Here is a 17,462-nt window from a genome sequence, read left to right on the forward strand (position 1 = left end):
CAAGAAAAACATGGTAAACAAAAGCCACAATCAAAGGCAAGCCCATAGTTGTTCAAATAGTGGTCTGTAGTGTACCAGGCTGCTATCTGAAATTGCTTCTACAATTAACCAGGTCCAGGTGTTTGTAGCAGCAATCTCAGGCAAGTGCTTCTCATCGATTGTCAGGACATTTTGTGGACTCAAAGTGAAAGAGTAAATCCAGCTAGCAGCCAAACATTAACTTCATGATAGTTTTGTATAGTGCTAAGACTTGGAAACTTACAGGTAAAGTGGTGAAAGGGGAATGACATCAGAATACATAAAATTACTAAAACACAGTCATTTTTGAGACTTGTAAAACTTGATTTTTTTATTCAAGTGATTCTGACAACTGAAATGCTGAGAAATGTTATTATGGGTAAATAACATCCTTTTTTGTGCAGAGATTATTGGCATGGTGTGTGTGGTGAACTACATATACCTGTCTGGACACGCCCCTCTGCTGACTGCTCCTGTGGCTCCTCCCACAGACCCCTGTATAAAGGCGATTGGAGGCACTGCTCCTCCCTCAGTCTCCAGGATGTTGTGTGATGGTCTCTTGCTGCTGACTGCTCTCTTCCAGCTAATAAAAGCCTACCTCTCGCCTCACGTCTCCAAGAGTTATTGATGGTGCATCAGTGTGGTAGCTGCCAATGGTGTTGTTAACCCTGGCATTCAGCACCTCTGCGAGAGACACTGCATTTGGAGTTTTTACAAATACAATACCACTTAGGAACCTTTTGAATGAGTTTGCTAACAATTGGGTGCTGGGAGAGTCAGAATATAATGGGGATGGGAATTTGTTGGCATATTCACAATGAAAGCACCTGATAACTTATCTGATAGTTCAAGAACAATTTGGAAAGTGTTTGGGCAGTCTGCAGTCGATTCTGAAGATAGTGAGTCAGTGTCTCCTGATGCTAGTAGGGTGTACCTTTATATATAAACTACAACAAAATAACTGCAACGAGCTCCTGAATCTTCTGTGATGTTCCTTGGTGGTTACATCCAAATACGTAAATTTGTGACTGTCAGGGAAGAAATTTGCTGTGCATGCCTTGTGACACCAGGTATACACTGAGGCTATAAAACTGTGTGATGTTTTAAAATGAATTGGACGTGCAAGTGCCCTGTCTGTTGTTTTCACTGTGCACAATTTCAGTGGGGAGTCGATGCAAGGACAATCTGCAAATGAGAAACAGGCACTAATATATCCAGCTTCTAGACTGGAAATTCTCACAGTAGCAGGGCACCAGTAAATCAGGCAGTAACGTAAGCCAGTTAAGGATTTTCGCACTGTTTTGTATGCACCTTTGCCAACTAGTTTCATTAATCTGTCAGGTTGAAAGAGGAATCAATACAGTTGGAAGTCTTGAGTGGTGTGTCACATTAATACTTCCTATTGCAGAAAACTTCACGAGGCAGAAACTCATCCCAAATCACACATGCTAAAAGTGTCAGTTTTTAGAAATGGAGCACGACTCCTGACTTTGTGATTGAGTATGAATCTCTTCCAAAGTTGTCATGCATTTCGGATTAGTTAAAATATGGGAATGCATCTCTCAATTAATTAAAAAGTTGACACGCATAAATATTCGGAAACATGATTCTGTTCAGACACAACTATTTTCAACCATTTATTGATTACATTATATTTATTAATGTAGTGATTACAAATCAAATCAAATCATTGATCTAAATAAACTTGGTAGTGATGGGAAGAAGTATGGGCTAAAATCCAATGTGGGTTTGCCATATTTCCAAGATAGCTCTGCCTGCGCTGAGTAGTATGAGGGTGGATTCTTCCATCTGTTTCCTTCCTGCTCTCCTCCCAATGTGTAAGGAAATCATTGAACAGGGGAATTATGATCTGTTTGGATTTTGTATGCCATTGAGCATGTAACTAGGATTCTTTCTTCTGTGGAACAGAAGAGGAAAGTTTTCTAACATGAACAAAGGACTGCAACATGGCCCATTCCATCTGTAGTTCACAGCCTTTTAGAATTTGTTTGGAGGTTTCAGGTGTTAGCAGACTCAAAGAAGTCTTGCATTTTAAAAAAAGTATTTTATTTTCTTTCAAATAAGTTGGAGGTGGTGGAAGCTGGACTTGCGAAAGCAATTTAGTGGGTGAAGTTGTATGCTGCAACTTTCAGGCACATTCCCACTCCAACTTGTGTTATAATACATATCCTTATAGTTTGGGTTTGGTGAATGCAATCAAGGTACAGTATGTGGTTCTATCTAACTAGCATGTGATGAGAAGGAGAGAAAAGATACATCTCTGTTCTTTGGACTGCTTGGTCAAGTCATACTGAAAATAAATGCTTGACAGTACATGTATATTATACTTTGAAAGAATATTATTCAATGTGAACATACTTCTGATCTGAACTAAACTTCAAAAACCGTGCTAAGCTGTGTGTTTTCTTTTAGGAGGTATTTTTGAAACTACTGAAAATGAGCCAATTAGTATTGAAGAGATGGCCTTCAAGTTTGCAATCACCAGTATAAACAGAAATAAGACTGTGATGCCTAATGCCACACTCACATATGACATACAGAGAATTAATCTTTATGACAGCTTTGAAGCTTCAAGACGGGGTGAGTACTATATATTCCATTATTGCTTTCTTACATTATGGGTTGAATTGTAAATCTCAGCATTGAGTGGGTTGAGTTTGTATCAAGAAACTAAAATGCCTTAATATAGGAGATTCTTTTTTTTCCCGTATCCATTTGGATTCCCATTTATATATAAAATCTTCAGGTATGTTTTCTCCTATCTTATCTAATTCTATTCTAATCCATGCCGGTTTTTCTTCATCAAAAAAAGACGCAATAAATCTAAGTTGATTTGCTTTATAATAATTCTTAAAATTTGGAAGTTGTAACCCTCCTGAATCAAATTTACATGTCAATTTTTCCAATGATATTCTTGACATCTTTCCTTTCCAAAGAAATTTCCTTACATATTTATTCAGTTCTTGAAAAAACTTCTGAGGTAATTGTATTGGTAAAGTTTGGAATAAATATTGCAATCTAGGAAATATATTCATTTTTACAGCATTAACTCTACCTATTAATGTTATTGGTAACATCATCCATTTATCAAGATCCTCTTTTTTTTTTAATAATGGCAAATAATTTTGTTTATATAAATGTTTTACATCATTTTCAACTCTAATACCTAAATATTTTATCCCATTTATTGACCATCGAAATTGAGTTACTAATCGACATTGATTATAATTTCCTTTGGTAAGGGGTAAAACGGGAAATTGGTACTTTTCTACATTCTACTTGGTCTTGTTTTAAAATTCAACCATTTTGGATAAATCTAAGACTTTTATTGGAACAAATTACTGGAGTACAACTCTCGCATAGTCCAGTATTATTTTTATTAGGAGACTTTGAAGGGACAATACCAAAACTTAAATTGAATAAGTATCAGAAAAAATTTATAAAAATTGCATTGGCAGTAGCCAAAAAAGTTATCGCAGTTACTTGGAAATCTGATTTATATTTAACTATGGATTGTTGGAATAATGAAATACATAGTTGTATTCCACTTGAAAAAATTACATACAATCTAAGAAATGAATATGATATATTTTTGAAAATTTGGCTCCCATACTTACAAAAGATAGGATTAAATACATAGGTCCTTTGAAGATAAAATTATAAAGTAATTGGGGAAAGTAAAAATAAATATTTAAATTATTTTGAACTCCATGGAGCATGTGGGGATCCTCCGATATCCAGGCAATCTTTCTCTTCTTTCTTTTCTTTCTTTAGATAAGGGTTAAGGGGAGGGTGGAGGGTTACTATTATTTTTCTCACTATTTTATCATCACATTTATTCTTCGTAATTTTCTAAAATTTAATAAATAAATAAAATTAAAAAAAAAAAATACAAAATTCTGAAACATGGAGACTCCAGGTACCTTATTTTTAGATAAAGGGGCAGATGGGAGAATTGGGTTGGCCATAAATATAATGATATTACCTACCTGCTTTCATTCTAAGTTGTTCTAAGTATATTTAAACTCATGTTAATACCCAAAAATATATGTGGCAGCAAATAGCAAGCGAGAATGTTTAACTCCATTAGCTAAGTGCCTTTACAGCACAACTTGAAGTTTAGCAGGACTAGGGATGTTTCTCCTCCAAGAGTACCTTCACATTTCTGGAAAGTTTACTGACCATGAAAATCGGGGGAGGGATGAAAGAAGAATAAGGATGCATTTAATATTAACATTAAATAAAAAGTCAAAATTGCCTTTGACTCAGTTCAATTGGTTGAGCCTAAACTTGCACAATCCCATTTATACACTTAGTGCAGCTAAACTCTGTGCAGAGCTCACTCTGATGAAGATTCACACCTGACTTGGATCAAGGACTCTATTTGAAGAAGCCCTGTATTTAAATTTAGAATATCTAGGAATCATTATGTACCAGGTCTAATGAGCCCTGTTATTCAGAATTTATAACCACGATTAAAAATCCAACCCTCTTATCTGTTGAGTAAGTCTAACTTTCAATTCTAAAGGTTCTGCATTATCAGTATAAAGTGACTGAATTATTTCTTTACAACCCACTAGCTTGTGATCAGCTTACTCTAGGAGTAGCAGCTGTGTTTGGACCTTCCCACAGTTCTTCAATAAGTGCGGTTCAATCTATCTCTAATGCAATGGAAGTTCCACACATCCAGACACGTTGGAAACATCCCATACTAGATCAGAAGGACTCATTCTTCATTAACCTTTATCCAGAATATACATCTATTAGCAGAGCCATCCTGGACCTGGTGCAGTACTACAAATGGAAGACAATTACCATTGTTTATGAAGACAGCACAGGTAAATGTTCAAACTCCATTATGTTTTAAAGATGCTTCTTTCTGTTATTTGCAATGTTAATTTAAGTTTATGTTAACTTATAGAATCAGAATCATGCTTAATATCACTGAATGCCTGTATGTAGTGAAGTTTGTTGTTTTGTGGCAGCACTACAGTGCACTGCATAATAATAACACCATAAATTACAATAAGGAATATATATATATATATATAAATGTAATGCCTCGCTTCACATCTTTACCCTTATGCTGTAGGTATTTCATTTAGCAGCTCTGTAAGAGCAGTCTGTTCTGCTTTCAGCCCGTTTGGGTTATTGTTGAAGATAAGGGATGATGAGGAATGTGTGCCATCCAGTAAGGATGGTGGAACTGGGGGGAGGTTTTTTTTTTGGTGAGGGTCATTGAGGTTGGTCATGGGGGCTTCTGTTTGGTGGGAGATGAAAAGAGAAGATGCTGGGGAGAACTGGTTGTAGGAAATGACCCGGTGGGAGACCTGTTTGTTTGAGATGGATTCTGAGCAATGTTCGGAAGACAATAGACAGTAGGTGCAGGAGTAGGCCATTCGGCCCTTTGAGCCAACACCGCCATTCACTGTGATTTTGGCTGATCATCCACAAGCAGTACAGCGTTCCTGCATTCCCCCATATCCCTTGACTCTGCTATCTTTAAGAGGTGGTGTGAGCTTTCACGTTTTCCAAGGGCCCAGCACGTGAGTGACTGAGAAGTTCAAGATGAGCTCTTGTGCACGTTTGACTGTTTAAGTAAAATGGGCCCTTTTCTTTTTGTTTTTCTTTACTAACCCTTAAGATTCATAAATGTAATTCCTTTAATTGTATGCAGTGTGCTGAGTGTTATTTCATGGCATTAATTTGTAACAGGGTAGCATATTACATAGCATCCACGTAAACTGGGTGGAAGAGCTGTCTCAATCTCATGAGTTTGGAGGGACCGGAAAGTGCCTTCCCTAGACTTATGCAGCCAAGGAAACCAGAGGGTTCATAAAATCAAATTAAATAAGTAATGCAAAAAGAGAGGTAAAAATAGTGAGGTCGTGTACAGTACATAGATTCACTGTCCGTTCAGAAATCTGCTGGTGGAGGGGAAGAAGCAGTTGCTAAAATGCTGAGATGTGTATTTATGCTCCTGTACCTCCTCTTTGATGATACCAATGAGAAGAGAGCATGTTCTGGATGACGGGGGTCCTTAACGATGGATGCTGACATCTTGAGGGGTTGCCTTTTGAAGATGGCCTGGATGCTGGGGAGGCTAGTGGCCATGATGGAGCTGGCTGAGTTTGCAACTTTATAGATCTTTTTCCAATCCTGTGCCGCGGCTCCTCCAGACCAGACGGCGATTCTCCAGTTAAAATGCTCTCCACAGTACATCTGTAGAAACTTGCTAGAGTCTTTGGTGACAAAATCCTAATGAAAGGGAGCAACTGCCCTGCTTTCTTTGCAGTTGCGTCAATACGTTGGGCCCAGGTTAGATCTTCAGAGATGCTGACACCCAGGAACTTGAAACTGCTCATCCTTTCCACTGGGTGTCGTTTGAAGTGTGCTCAAGTGTGTTCCCTCATTTTCCCCTTCCTGAAGTCCGCAATAAGTTCCTTGGTCTCACTGACATTCAGTGCAAGGTTGTTGCGACACCAATGAACCGGCTGATCTGTCTCACTCCTGTACGTATCCTCATCACCATCTGAAATTCTGCCAACGATAGCGATGTCTTTGCCATTTGAGCTGTGCCTAGCCACACAGTCATAGGCATAGGGAGTGTAGAGCAGTGGGCTAAGCACACATCCTTGTGCTGATGTTGACTGTCAGCAAGAAGACGATGTTATTTTCGATCTGCACTGGCTGTGGTTTTCCAGTGAGGAAGAGGTCAAGGATACATTTGCAGAGGTAGAGAGGCCCAGGTTTTGGAGCTTGTTAACTAGTACTGGGGGTATGATGGTGCTGAATGCTGAGTTATAATCAATAAACAGAAGCCTGATGTAAGCATTGCAGATTTCCAAGTGGTGCAAGGCCAAATGGAGAGCCAGTGAGATTGCATCCGCTATTGACCTATTGTGACAATAGGCAAATTTCATAAGACGTAGGAGAAAAATTAGGCCATTGAGCACATTTAGTTTGTCCCAACATACCATCATAGCTGATTTATTAACCCTTCCAACTCCATTCCCTTGCTTTCTCCCTGTTAGCTTCGATGCCTTGACTAATCAAGAAACTATCAAACTGCGCTTTAAATATACTCGATGGTTTGGCCTCCACAGCATCTTCCCAACTACTGATATCAGGGTAAGTGGACCCACCCCCTCATAAAACACAAAAAGAACATTGATCTTCAAATCCCCCTCCCCTGCACAAACCACAACAAGAACATTGGCCCCCAAAAATCCCTCTCCCCCATACCAAAAAGCTAACAAAACACAACAAGAACATTGACCCCCAGACCCGCCTTCCCCCACACAAAAAACAATACTAAAGAACGGGCAAAAGCACAGAATATAAAAACCCTAAGACTAAAAATGTCCATATACTTTTGTGACTGCTGCTCGCGGTGCTCAGCTCCTCCAGTGCCTGCCGGCGTTGGCAGGGTAAAATGTTGACCGCTACCAGGATAATGGGGGGAAACTCCTTTGACAGATGGAATGGATGACTTTATCACGAAACAGGCTCTGCCTCCTCTACCTTTGAACGTCTGTGCAGTCCTGTCTTTGCAATGGATGGTAATGTACTCCGCTACTACCAAAAAACTTTATTTTCATGGACTTGGTCAATAACCTTGAATAAAAAGTATTTTAATGCTTCAGTACGTAAGGTTAAATTAAAAATAGAGTACTATACTGTATATTTCACCTGATGGGCACACAGCTTTGTACATTACATAATATTCTACTGATTATTATAAGTTGCAACAATTGTTTTAGATGTCTTGAGAAATATTGAATTATTCATATCCAATTGATTTAACTAGAAAACTAAATACCTGATGCTATAATTGTCCTGTTATTAGCAGAACCAGTTTAAACAGTAAGCTGAGGGATGATTTACTTTACTAATAAGGATTGTAGGTGATGTCCAATTAAGATTTAAATGATATGCTTCAGAGCCCATCCCAGTTTCTTTCCCAATCATTACTACATCAATCGAAACTGTTACTGAACTTCACAGTGTTGGGTGTAACTAGAATTTATGTTTTTATTTGTTTCAAGTTTCACACCAAATGTAATCTTAAGGTGATATAAGTGTGGTAGAAAATTAGTACCAGCCCGGCCGGATGTTATCCTGCTATTACTATTTGATTCAGCATCTCTGCGACTTAGGTGGGTTGCGGGATCTGTAACCGTAGCTGTTTGATCTCCAAGACAGCCTTCGTAAGTGGCTTGAGAGGCACCAATGTAATCTGCTACCTTTATGACAGCCATGTAAGAATTGCAGAGGGATAAATAAGATCGTATTTTTCTTAACGTTGCCTGTTTGAATCATTCAGTCATTTAGTTTAGTCACCCTGTTTCCTGGGGTGGAAAGTTGTAAAAGACTTAACACTGTAATTAAACCTGTATTTTTTTGAATAATATTGCAACTCTTACTGCACTAGACCTTGAACCTGATTCATGCCTGAATCATCCTTGGTTAATTAGATACACCTTTTTGAAGGAGCAGTGTTCTGATGCCCACTTAGAAATGATACAATTGCAGAATGCACATTTAGAAGAGGAAGATCATTTTCTGTAGCAAGATGAAGATTAAGGAAAATTAGAAATGATCCTGATTAAATGCTCCATTAAAAATGATGAGTCAGGAAGTGCTGAGTCTTTTGAGAGATAGCTTGTGGAAGTGTGAAACCAAATAATTTTCCGTGCCAAGAGACAAAAGAAGTCAGATACAGTGCATGATGCAGGAATTGTATACTCGTAGATAGAGTGGATCTAATTGAACATAAATTTGTTCCCTGTTCCATTCATTTTTGTGCTCATAGAATCATGGAATGTTACAGGACATTTGGCCCTGCCTATGTTGATGACTTCCTCTGCATGATCAATGGTATAATCTCAAAACACCCATACTTTATGGAGTTGTTTCTTTTCAATGAATAATCTGATTTCCTTTTAAAGAGACTCATTCCCTTGCTTCAGTGATTAGGCAGAAAATTCTACACCATAAACATCTTCACTGTAAAGTTTTCTTCTAGCAGTTATTCACATTTAAATACTTAGCAATTACCATTTTGATAACTAGTTAAACTGTGTCAAAATCTCCTTTTCTTCTAAAGACTTAAAACTTACTTGGTACAGTAGAAAGAAAAAAAACTAATTTGTTACTCATTTGCAGTGACATTGGGATATATTTTTAATGCATCTTCTCCTTTGATTATTGCATTTTTGTAAATGTAAAACACTCTGCATATGACTCCAGCTGCAGAATGGTTAAACATCTGGTGTGTGATCAACTGTGATTCGTTGATTTTGTGTACAAATCAATTACAACTCCAACAATTGAACTTGTATTTTTTTAATTCTTGAAGTCTTCTGATTATTCATGTCCAGCAACTTATTTTAACTGGTGTAATTTTTTTTTTTACTTTTGGTTCTCTTGGTCCTCTTTTACATTTAGGTTGTTGCTGCCAAACCATTGTCCAGTACTTGGGTCATAGCCCCCTATTCTTAAGTGCTTTGCGTGTTCATTAAGACTCACCTTCAACCACTCTCTCAAGGGTGCATTAAAGGCTCTTGGTGATGAACATCCACATCATCTCCTCTCTGAATTTCTTCCCCCTTATATTGAGCCTATGTTCTCTAGGTTTATCTGGTTGCCCCATTGCAGGATGGATGTAGATGTGTGGACAGGGTGCAGAAGAGGCCTACCAAGATGGTAACCTGGATTAGTGAGTATGAGTTTTCAGGAAAGGTTGGACACACTTGGGTTGTTCTCCTTAGAGAATTGGAGGCTGAGAGAAGACGATGGAGATTCTTTTTAAATTGTGAGAGGCATAGATATGGTAGACAAAATCTTTTCCCAGGACTGAAATGTCAAGCACTGGAGGACAGGGGGGAGGGGAGGTTAAAAATGACGTGAGAGGTAATGTAGAGAGTGGTAGGTGCCTGGAATGCATTTACTAAGAGTAGTAGTGGAAATAGGCAGTTTGCTGGAGTTTAAAAGGCTTTTAAATAGACACATAAATAGGAAGAGAATGGAGGGGTATGGATGATACAAAGGAGGAGGACATTGAGTATTAATTGGCTTCAAGATTGGCACAATATCATGGGCCAAATACACTGTCCAGTGCTGTGCGTACTATCTTATGCTCTATATATGTGTTTATGGCAAAAAAGTTTCCTACAGTTTATCCTATCTATTCCCAACATAAATTTATACATTTCAGTCATGTCCCTCCTTAACCACTTCTGCTTCAGAGAGGAAAAAGATAAATCTTCCGCTGCCTTTTCTAAAGATTGAACTGCTCCTTCTCAGGCAAGATCCTGGCAAATCTCCTCCGAGTTCTCTCCGGCGCTATCATATCCTTCCGGTACCTTGGTGACCAGAACTGCGCATAATTCTCCAACCAGGGTCTTATCAAGGTTTTATAACCTTCCTCACTCTATATTCAATGCCCTGACAAATGGGGCTGACGTTCTGGTATAGCTTCCTAACCATTGCCAGCAGCAAGGATTTATGGACTTGAACTCTGAGGTCCCTCCTTAAAATGCTACCCTTCATAGTGTATGTCTCAGTTCACATTTGTCTGTCTGTTTCACTAAAAGATGTATATCTCTCTGCAGGCTGAAACTATCCCCCACACTATCAACAAGCCCAACAAACCTTGTGTTATTTACAAACGTTGTTCTTGCCTCCCACATCTGTATCCAAGTCATTTGTACATATTACAAATGACTAGGGTGCAGGCACTGATCCTTGTGAGACAGCACTAGTGACAGGCATCCAAAAGCAACTCTCTATCATGGTCCTCTGACTCCTATTGCTATGACAATTCTGGATCCAGTTTGCCCTGGATCCCATGAACCATAACCCTTTGAACCAATCGCAAAATTGGGGCTTTGTAAAAGGCTTTACTAAGGTCTTTGTAAATCATATCTACTGCCCTGCCTTTATGAATAGACTTTGCTACCTCTGCTTGGAACTCGGTGACGTTGGCCAGATAGGATCTGCTGTCGACAAAGCCATTTTTGCAGTCAGATTAGTCTGCATATTTCCAAGTCATTATTCATCCTCTCAGTTGTTTCCAATATCTTTCTATCACTGATGTTTAGCTTGCAGGCCTACAATTACCATTTTTTCCATACTTACTTCTTTCAAAAGGAAAACTATACCTGCTGTCCTCCAGTCATCTGATGCCCCATTTGTGTCCATTGAAGGTGGATATATTGTTTCCTCAAGAAGATTGCTTTGCTTATATCCAAAATAATTTTAATTTCCATTCATCTGCTTATTCTGTTGACCATTTTACTATCCTCATGAAACTTCTGGCTATTTCTCATAAATGCTATTTCCTTAATTAATAAATCCAGACAAGAGGTATGTATGAAAGTAATGAGTAGCCCCAGTAGGACATCAACCTTGTCTAATCCTTTGCTTTCTGGCTTTTAATCATATCTTCCATTTCCATAACACTTCTTCCATCCACCGGCCCCCACAAACCCCGATGACAATAGTTACATTGTCTGTAATTCCTAATCTCTGAAAGCTTTACCATAAATCTTTAGTGTATTACTTTGGTAAATGTTAAATGAGTTCATTGAGCTCAGTGATGATTCACTGACTCATCAGTGGATCTGAATGAATACACCACAGTTGTCATGAACTAGATAAAAACAGTCATAGACAAACCTGTCTCCACAAAATCATTCCAAGTCTTCCCTAACCAGAAGTCCTGGATGAACCATGAGATCCACCATCTGCTGAGGGCGAGATCAGAGGCGTTTAGATCTGGTGACTAATTAAGATAGAAGAGGTCCAGATACAATCTCCAGAGAACCATCTCATGGGTGAAGTGGCAATTCAGGATTAAACTTGCATCAATGAAGGATGCACAACATTGGTGGCAGGACTTGAAAGCTATCACCCCTTACAAAGTTAAATTAAGTGATGTAAGTAACAACAGGGCTTTGCTTCCAGATGAGCTCAATGCCTTCTATGCTTGCTTTGACCATCAAAAGGTGGAGAAGAGGAACTCCCACAGCCACCAATAACACTGTGATTTCAGTCTCTGAGGCTGATGTGCGAGCATCCTTTAGGAGGGTGAACCCATGGAAAGCGTCTAGCCTAGTTTGGGTATGTGGTTGAGTACTTAGCCCTGTGCTGATCAACTGGCTGGAGTATTCTCTGATATGTTTAACCTCTTACTTCAGCAGTCCAAGGTACCCACCTGCTTCAAGCAGGTTTCAATTACGTATACTGGTACCTAAGAAGAATACGGTAACCTGCCTCAATGACTATCGTCCAGCAGCGCTTATGTCCACAGTGATGAACTGTTTTGAGAGGCTGGTGATGAAACATATCAACTCCTACCTGAGAAGCAACTTGGATCCACTTCATTTTGCCTACCAGGTCAACAGGTCCACGGCAGATGCCACTTCATTGGCTCCTCAGTCAACCTTGGAACATCTGGATAGCACAGATGCATACATCAGGATATTCTTTATTAACTGAAGCTCTGCATTCAATCCTGTCATCCCCTCAGAACTTATCAATAAGGTTCAATACCCTTGTGTGCAATTGGATTCTCAATTTCCCCATTTGTAGACCACGGTCAGTTTGGATTAACAACATCTCCTGCACAATCTCCATCAGCACAGGTGACCCATAAAGCTATGTGCTTAGTCCCCTGCTCTACTTTACACTTATGATTGTGTGGCTAAGTACAGTTCCAATGCCATATTTCAGTTTGCAGATGACACCTGACTGGAGCAAAGGTGGTACTGAATCAGCATATAGGAGGGAGATTGAAAATCTGACTGTGTGGTGCCATTACAACTGTCAGCAAGTGTCACCAAGACCAAGGAGCTGATTATTGATTTCACAAGGAGAAAACCAGAGGTCCATGAGCCAGTCTTCATAGGAGGATCAGAGGTGGAGAGGGTCAGCAACTTTAAAATCCTCAGTGTTATTATTTCAGAGGACCTGTCTTAGGCACAGCACTTAAATGCAATTTCAAAGAAAACACAGCAGTGCCTCTACTTCCTTAGAAGTTTGTGAAGATTTAGAATGACATCGAAAACTTTGATCAACTAGTAAAGGTGTGTGGTCGAGAGTATATTGACTGGTTGTGGCATAGCCTGATATGGAAATACCAGCGCCCTTGAATAGAAAATCCTACAAAAAAATGGTGGATATGGCCCATTCCATCATGGTTAAAGCCCTCCTCACCACTGAGCACATCTACCAGGTGCACTGTCACAGGAAAACAGCATCCATCATTCGGGACCCCCACCACCCAGGACATGCTTTTTTCTTGCTGCTGCCATCAGGAAAAAGGTACAGGAGCCTCAGGACTTACACGACCAGGTTCAAGAACAATTATTTCTCCTCAACCACCAGGTTCTTGAATCAGTGGGGATAACTTCCCTCAACTTCACTTGTCCTTCATTGAAATGTTCGCACAACCAATGGACTCACTTTTAAGGACTCTTCATCTCATGTTCTCAATATTTGTTGCTTATTTATTTATTTATTCTTCTTATTTATTATTTTCTTTTGTACTTTCACAGTTTGTGGTCTTTTGCACATTGGTTGTTTCTCCGCACATTGGATGCGGTCTTTCATTATTATGGTTCTTGGATTTGCTGAGTATCCCTGCAAGAAAGTGAATCTCAGGGTTGTATATGGTGACAGAAATGTACTTTGATAATAAATGTACTTTGAACTTTAAACTTTTTTTCGATTGGGCTGTACCACAGAATAATCTCTGGCCCTTCTCCTGCATTTTTGTTTTTTCACATGGTCTCCCCGTGCCAACAAGCTGTTCTCCTCCCCACCCCACCACACCACCACTTTCCAGAAACCACTTCATCCTCTAGGTAGCTCTTCATCAACTGAGAAAACAGATTCAATTGCAAAATAGATATCTTCTCAGCAAATATATTCTGAAATTATCTGTATGTCTTCTACATTTTTTAGATAAAAAATCATAAACCAAATTAATATAAAATATGAAGCATTCCAGTGAGGGAGGATCGAGGACAAATTAGCATTGAAAAATTCTGTAAGCAAACAACCTAATCCACTGTATCAGAGGATGAGTTTTTAAGTTTATGGTAAATCTCTTAGAGCTTAAACACTGTGAAACACATAGCTTGCTTCCTTCAATATTTTTGAAAGGAACATAGACCATCACTTCATGTAAGAGATCTAATTGCTCAGATTCTATTCTTCCAGTGGCTACTTTGATGAAATTCAGTGAAGTTATTCCGGGATTTCATTTTCAATTATATTATTCATATTTTACAATTACTGGATTTGCCCAGATACAACAGGTCACTAAATCAAAAAAAATTGTTATGCACAGCACTCTCACACAATTCAAAATGAGCAAAAACAGTTTAATTTCTAGTACAAGACTCACCTGGTGTTTACAGACCATATTGATCAACTCTGCCGCCTGGTCTTGATTAGCTTTAGCTTCTCTAAGTGATTGACGATTTGATCCTTTATTATAAACTCAATTACCAACATCTTCTTCATAGACAGTCCCTCAGATTGAGGATAACATGCATGAGATAACAGTTTTGAGGAGTAGAATTCTTTCCACATGGATTGCCCATTACCTGCCAGCTACTATGTGCTCTTAACAGAATGCTCTTAGTTCTCTCATCCAAAGTAACAAGAGCAAGTCCTTATTGCATAACTACAGCACATAAGTGGTTTCTTTCAAGGCGTGAAAATATAAGTTTGGTGCAATTTGTTTCCTCCTCGGGGTTCTAATCTACTGATACCTTATTTTATGTTGCATCGGTTTTCATAATAAGTACTTTAGAATATCCCAATAACTAAGTGTAGCAAAGGGATATGAAATGTTCCGTCTTGTCCAAATGGTTCAAAACATTTGATGCTGGGATACGGGATCAGAAGCACTGTCTGAAAGTAACAATGCAGAATATATAAAACAACAACAAAAACTTTTGCATGGTAATTATGTTAGTTTGGAAATGTCAGTAGTGCAAGTGAAAATGTATTTGCTGGTGACTAGAGAGATATTGTGGAGGTACAATTTACTGAGCATTTTTGCTTTGAAAACTGCAGAGTGTACTTTGATTAATATTCAATGAGAGTCGACAGAAGGAGATACTGTGTACGTTGATGAACTACTGTATACAGGAAAACGTTTGACCATGAGCTAATCTATGTACGCTCTGCAGAGAAAAAGAAATGGTGGATCTAATCAGATGTCCCCTGAAGAGACGGTCCAGATCATTTGGCAGAATGCTCCACCGCAGGAACATTCAAAGGAGCTAAGGCATTGCTTGATCAGTGATGAGAATGGTTCTTGACCTAATAATTGCACAGCTGGAGTGTCGGCAGCATTGCATGCTGATCTTGAGCAGCTGCTTTGGGGATGAAATGATCATCCATCTACTTGTGGAATGCATATTTGCTAAGCTGGCAAATGGGAAAAGGTTCACTGGTCTTTGTTGAGTTTCATCCTGAATTATGACAGAACTCTAAGCCTCATAGGTTGTTTCCGGGAATGTACACTGAGAAATCCAGCATACAAGTTAGAACAGTGGCACGGCTAGCCAAGCCGGTGCCTCTCTATTCCAGAGATCCTGTTTCGTACCTTTCCACCAATGTGGACTGTGTGGAGCTTTTATGTTCTCCAAGTAGGTCTTCCCTGGGTGCTCTGGATTCTTCCAAATCCTAAAGGTATGTGAATTGGTAATTGACATATAATGTGTAGGTAAGTGGTAGGGTCTTTGAGGTAGGAGAGGAGTGGCGGGCAAGATTGGTGTTGATAAGAATGCAAGGAGAATAGGTGACTGGTAAAAATAGTGGGCAATCAAGATGTGTGAGCAAGTATGAACTTGAGAGGCCAAAATGATCTTCATCTATACTGTGAGGGAATTTGGAAAATATGATTATTCTACAAAGATAAATGAATAATTTCTCCAATATTTATGTTACTTTTCCTACTTTATCAATTCGGGATCCAGGGAATTTAGGACCTACTATGGCCTCTCGGAAGTAAGCTTACAACATTGTCAATTACATTCATCACTATTCACTATTATCAAACATATCTAATCCACGAACTTTAAATCAACATTACATCAACAGATGTTTGAAACTCTTTTGTTTTAGGATAAGGAATATTCAGTTTCAGAATATCTCTAATCTATAGGATGTTTGTCAGGTTTCGGGAATTGGTGACGACCTATACTTACACCTATCTTTTTCGAAGGAAGCTACACAGAATCAAAGATACTTGTTTCCACTCTGTTTTTTTTGTGAATCCTGAAATGGACAGTGAGACCAATGTAGGAACTGCAAACTTCTGACAAATCCTCAAATGTGGGTGGATAGCTGGGTAATTCTTAAGTAGGTGCATCCCCTGTTTCTCAGTCTTATGGTTCTTGTATCACACTGAAGGTTCATTCTCCACTTTGCATATTTGTGTGTCAGGAATTCCCAGGAATAAGTGGGATGTTGCCATTACAAGAAAAATAAAAGCACTTGCTATCCATGAACAAAAGTTCTCAATGAACTTGGAAAATGTTGAGGTGTAAACATAAAATGTGAAGAGCTAAGGCATGGGTAATATGCTACATTGCTTTCTGTGCAAAGGTGAAGCCCTTTATGGCTGAGAACAGGATTGCAACAGAGCCTCAGAGGGTCTATACATAGGCCACCATTGTGTTCAAACATGGGAGACCCTCTTGTAGTTATATCACTGAACTAATCCATCATCTATTTAAACAGGTGCCAAAAGGGTAAATTTTAGACTTTGGAATGCTGGAGAGGCATTTCATAGTACCTACCGTAGATTCCGGATTTTAAGCCGCTACTTTTTTCCCACATTTTGAACAGCTTTGAACTTTGCGGCCAATAATCCGAAGCGGCTAATGCATGGTTTTTTTCATGCCGCCTCGTAAACATTTTGCCTCGTAACAGTAGACCAATAAAATTGATGAGTAGTTCACAGAGGTCCAATGAAATTGTACGATAAATCAAGCGCACTTTCACAATTAAATTATTGTAAATCAGTCATTTGTACTCACCCTCATCAACATGGAAAACACTCGAAGCATTGTGCTACCTACCCTACTTAGTTTAAACTATATTTGTTTTCTGTACTACATCGCGGGATGCTATGACGACACACCCGGTTTCGCGGTGTCTTGTGGGAAAATGCCGTTTGCGATGAAACAGGACGGAGGGGGGAGCGCATTACGCGAGCGGCTTTGGATCCGAGCGAACTCTGCTTTTAAGTTAAAGGTATCAATAACTTTTCCTGGTAGGCTGCAGTATATATATTTTTTACCAGTCGTTAGGAGATATTGGAATGTTGTTCAGTAAAGAAGTATACGCAACGTATATTTAAAAGTAGCCGCGTACGGGCACGGTTCGAAAAAAAG

The 17,462-nt window shown here is 39.0% G+C and overlaps 1 protein-coding gene across 6 annotated transcripts in view; it reads left to right on the forward strand.

Annotated features, from left to right (window-relative positions):
• The window catches only part of grik1a (glutamate receptor, ionotropic, kainate 1a), a 363,004-nt gene that overhangs the window by 206,021 nt on the left and 139,521 nt on the right, over positions 1–17,462 (forward strand). For all 6 annotated transcript variants that reach the window (XM_073045690.1, XM_073045693.1, XM_073045692.1 and 3 more), the window contains exons 2-3: positions 2,452–2,619; positions 4,620–4,877. In XM_073045690.1, the coding sequence (XP_072901791.1) occupies positions 2,452–2,619; positions 4,620–4,877 (426 nt within the window). The remainder of the gene's footprint in view (positions 1–2,451; positions 2,620–4,619; positions 4,878–17,462) is intronic.

This window comes from Hemitrygon akajei, chromosome 5 (genome assembly GCF_048418815.1).
Source record: "Hemitrygon akajei chromosome 5, sHemAka1.3, whole genome shotgun sequence".
Taxonomy (NCBI): domain Eukaryota; kingdom Metazoa; phylum Chordata; class Chondrichthyes; order Myliobatiformes; family Dasyatidae; genus Hemitrygon; species Hemitrygon akajei.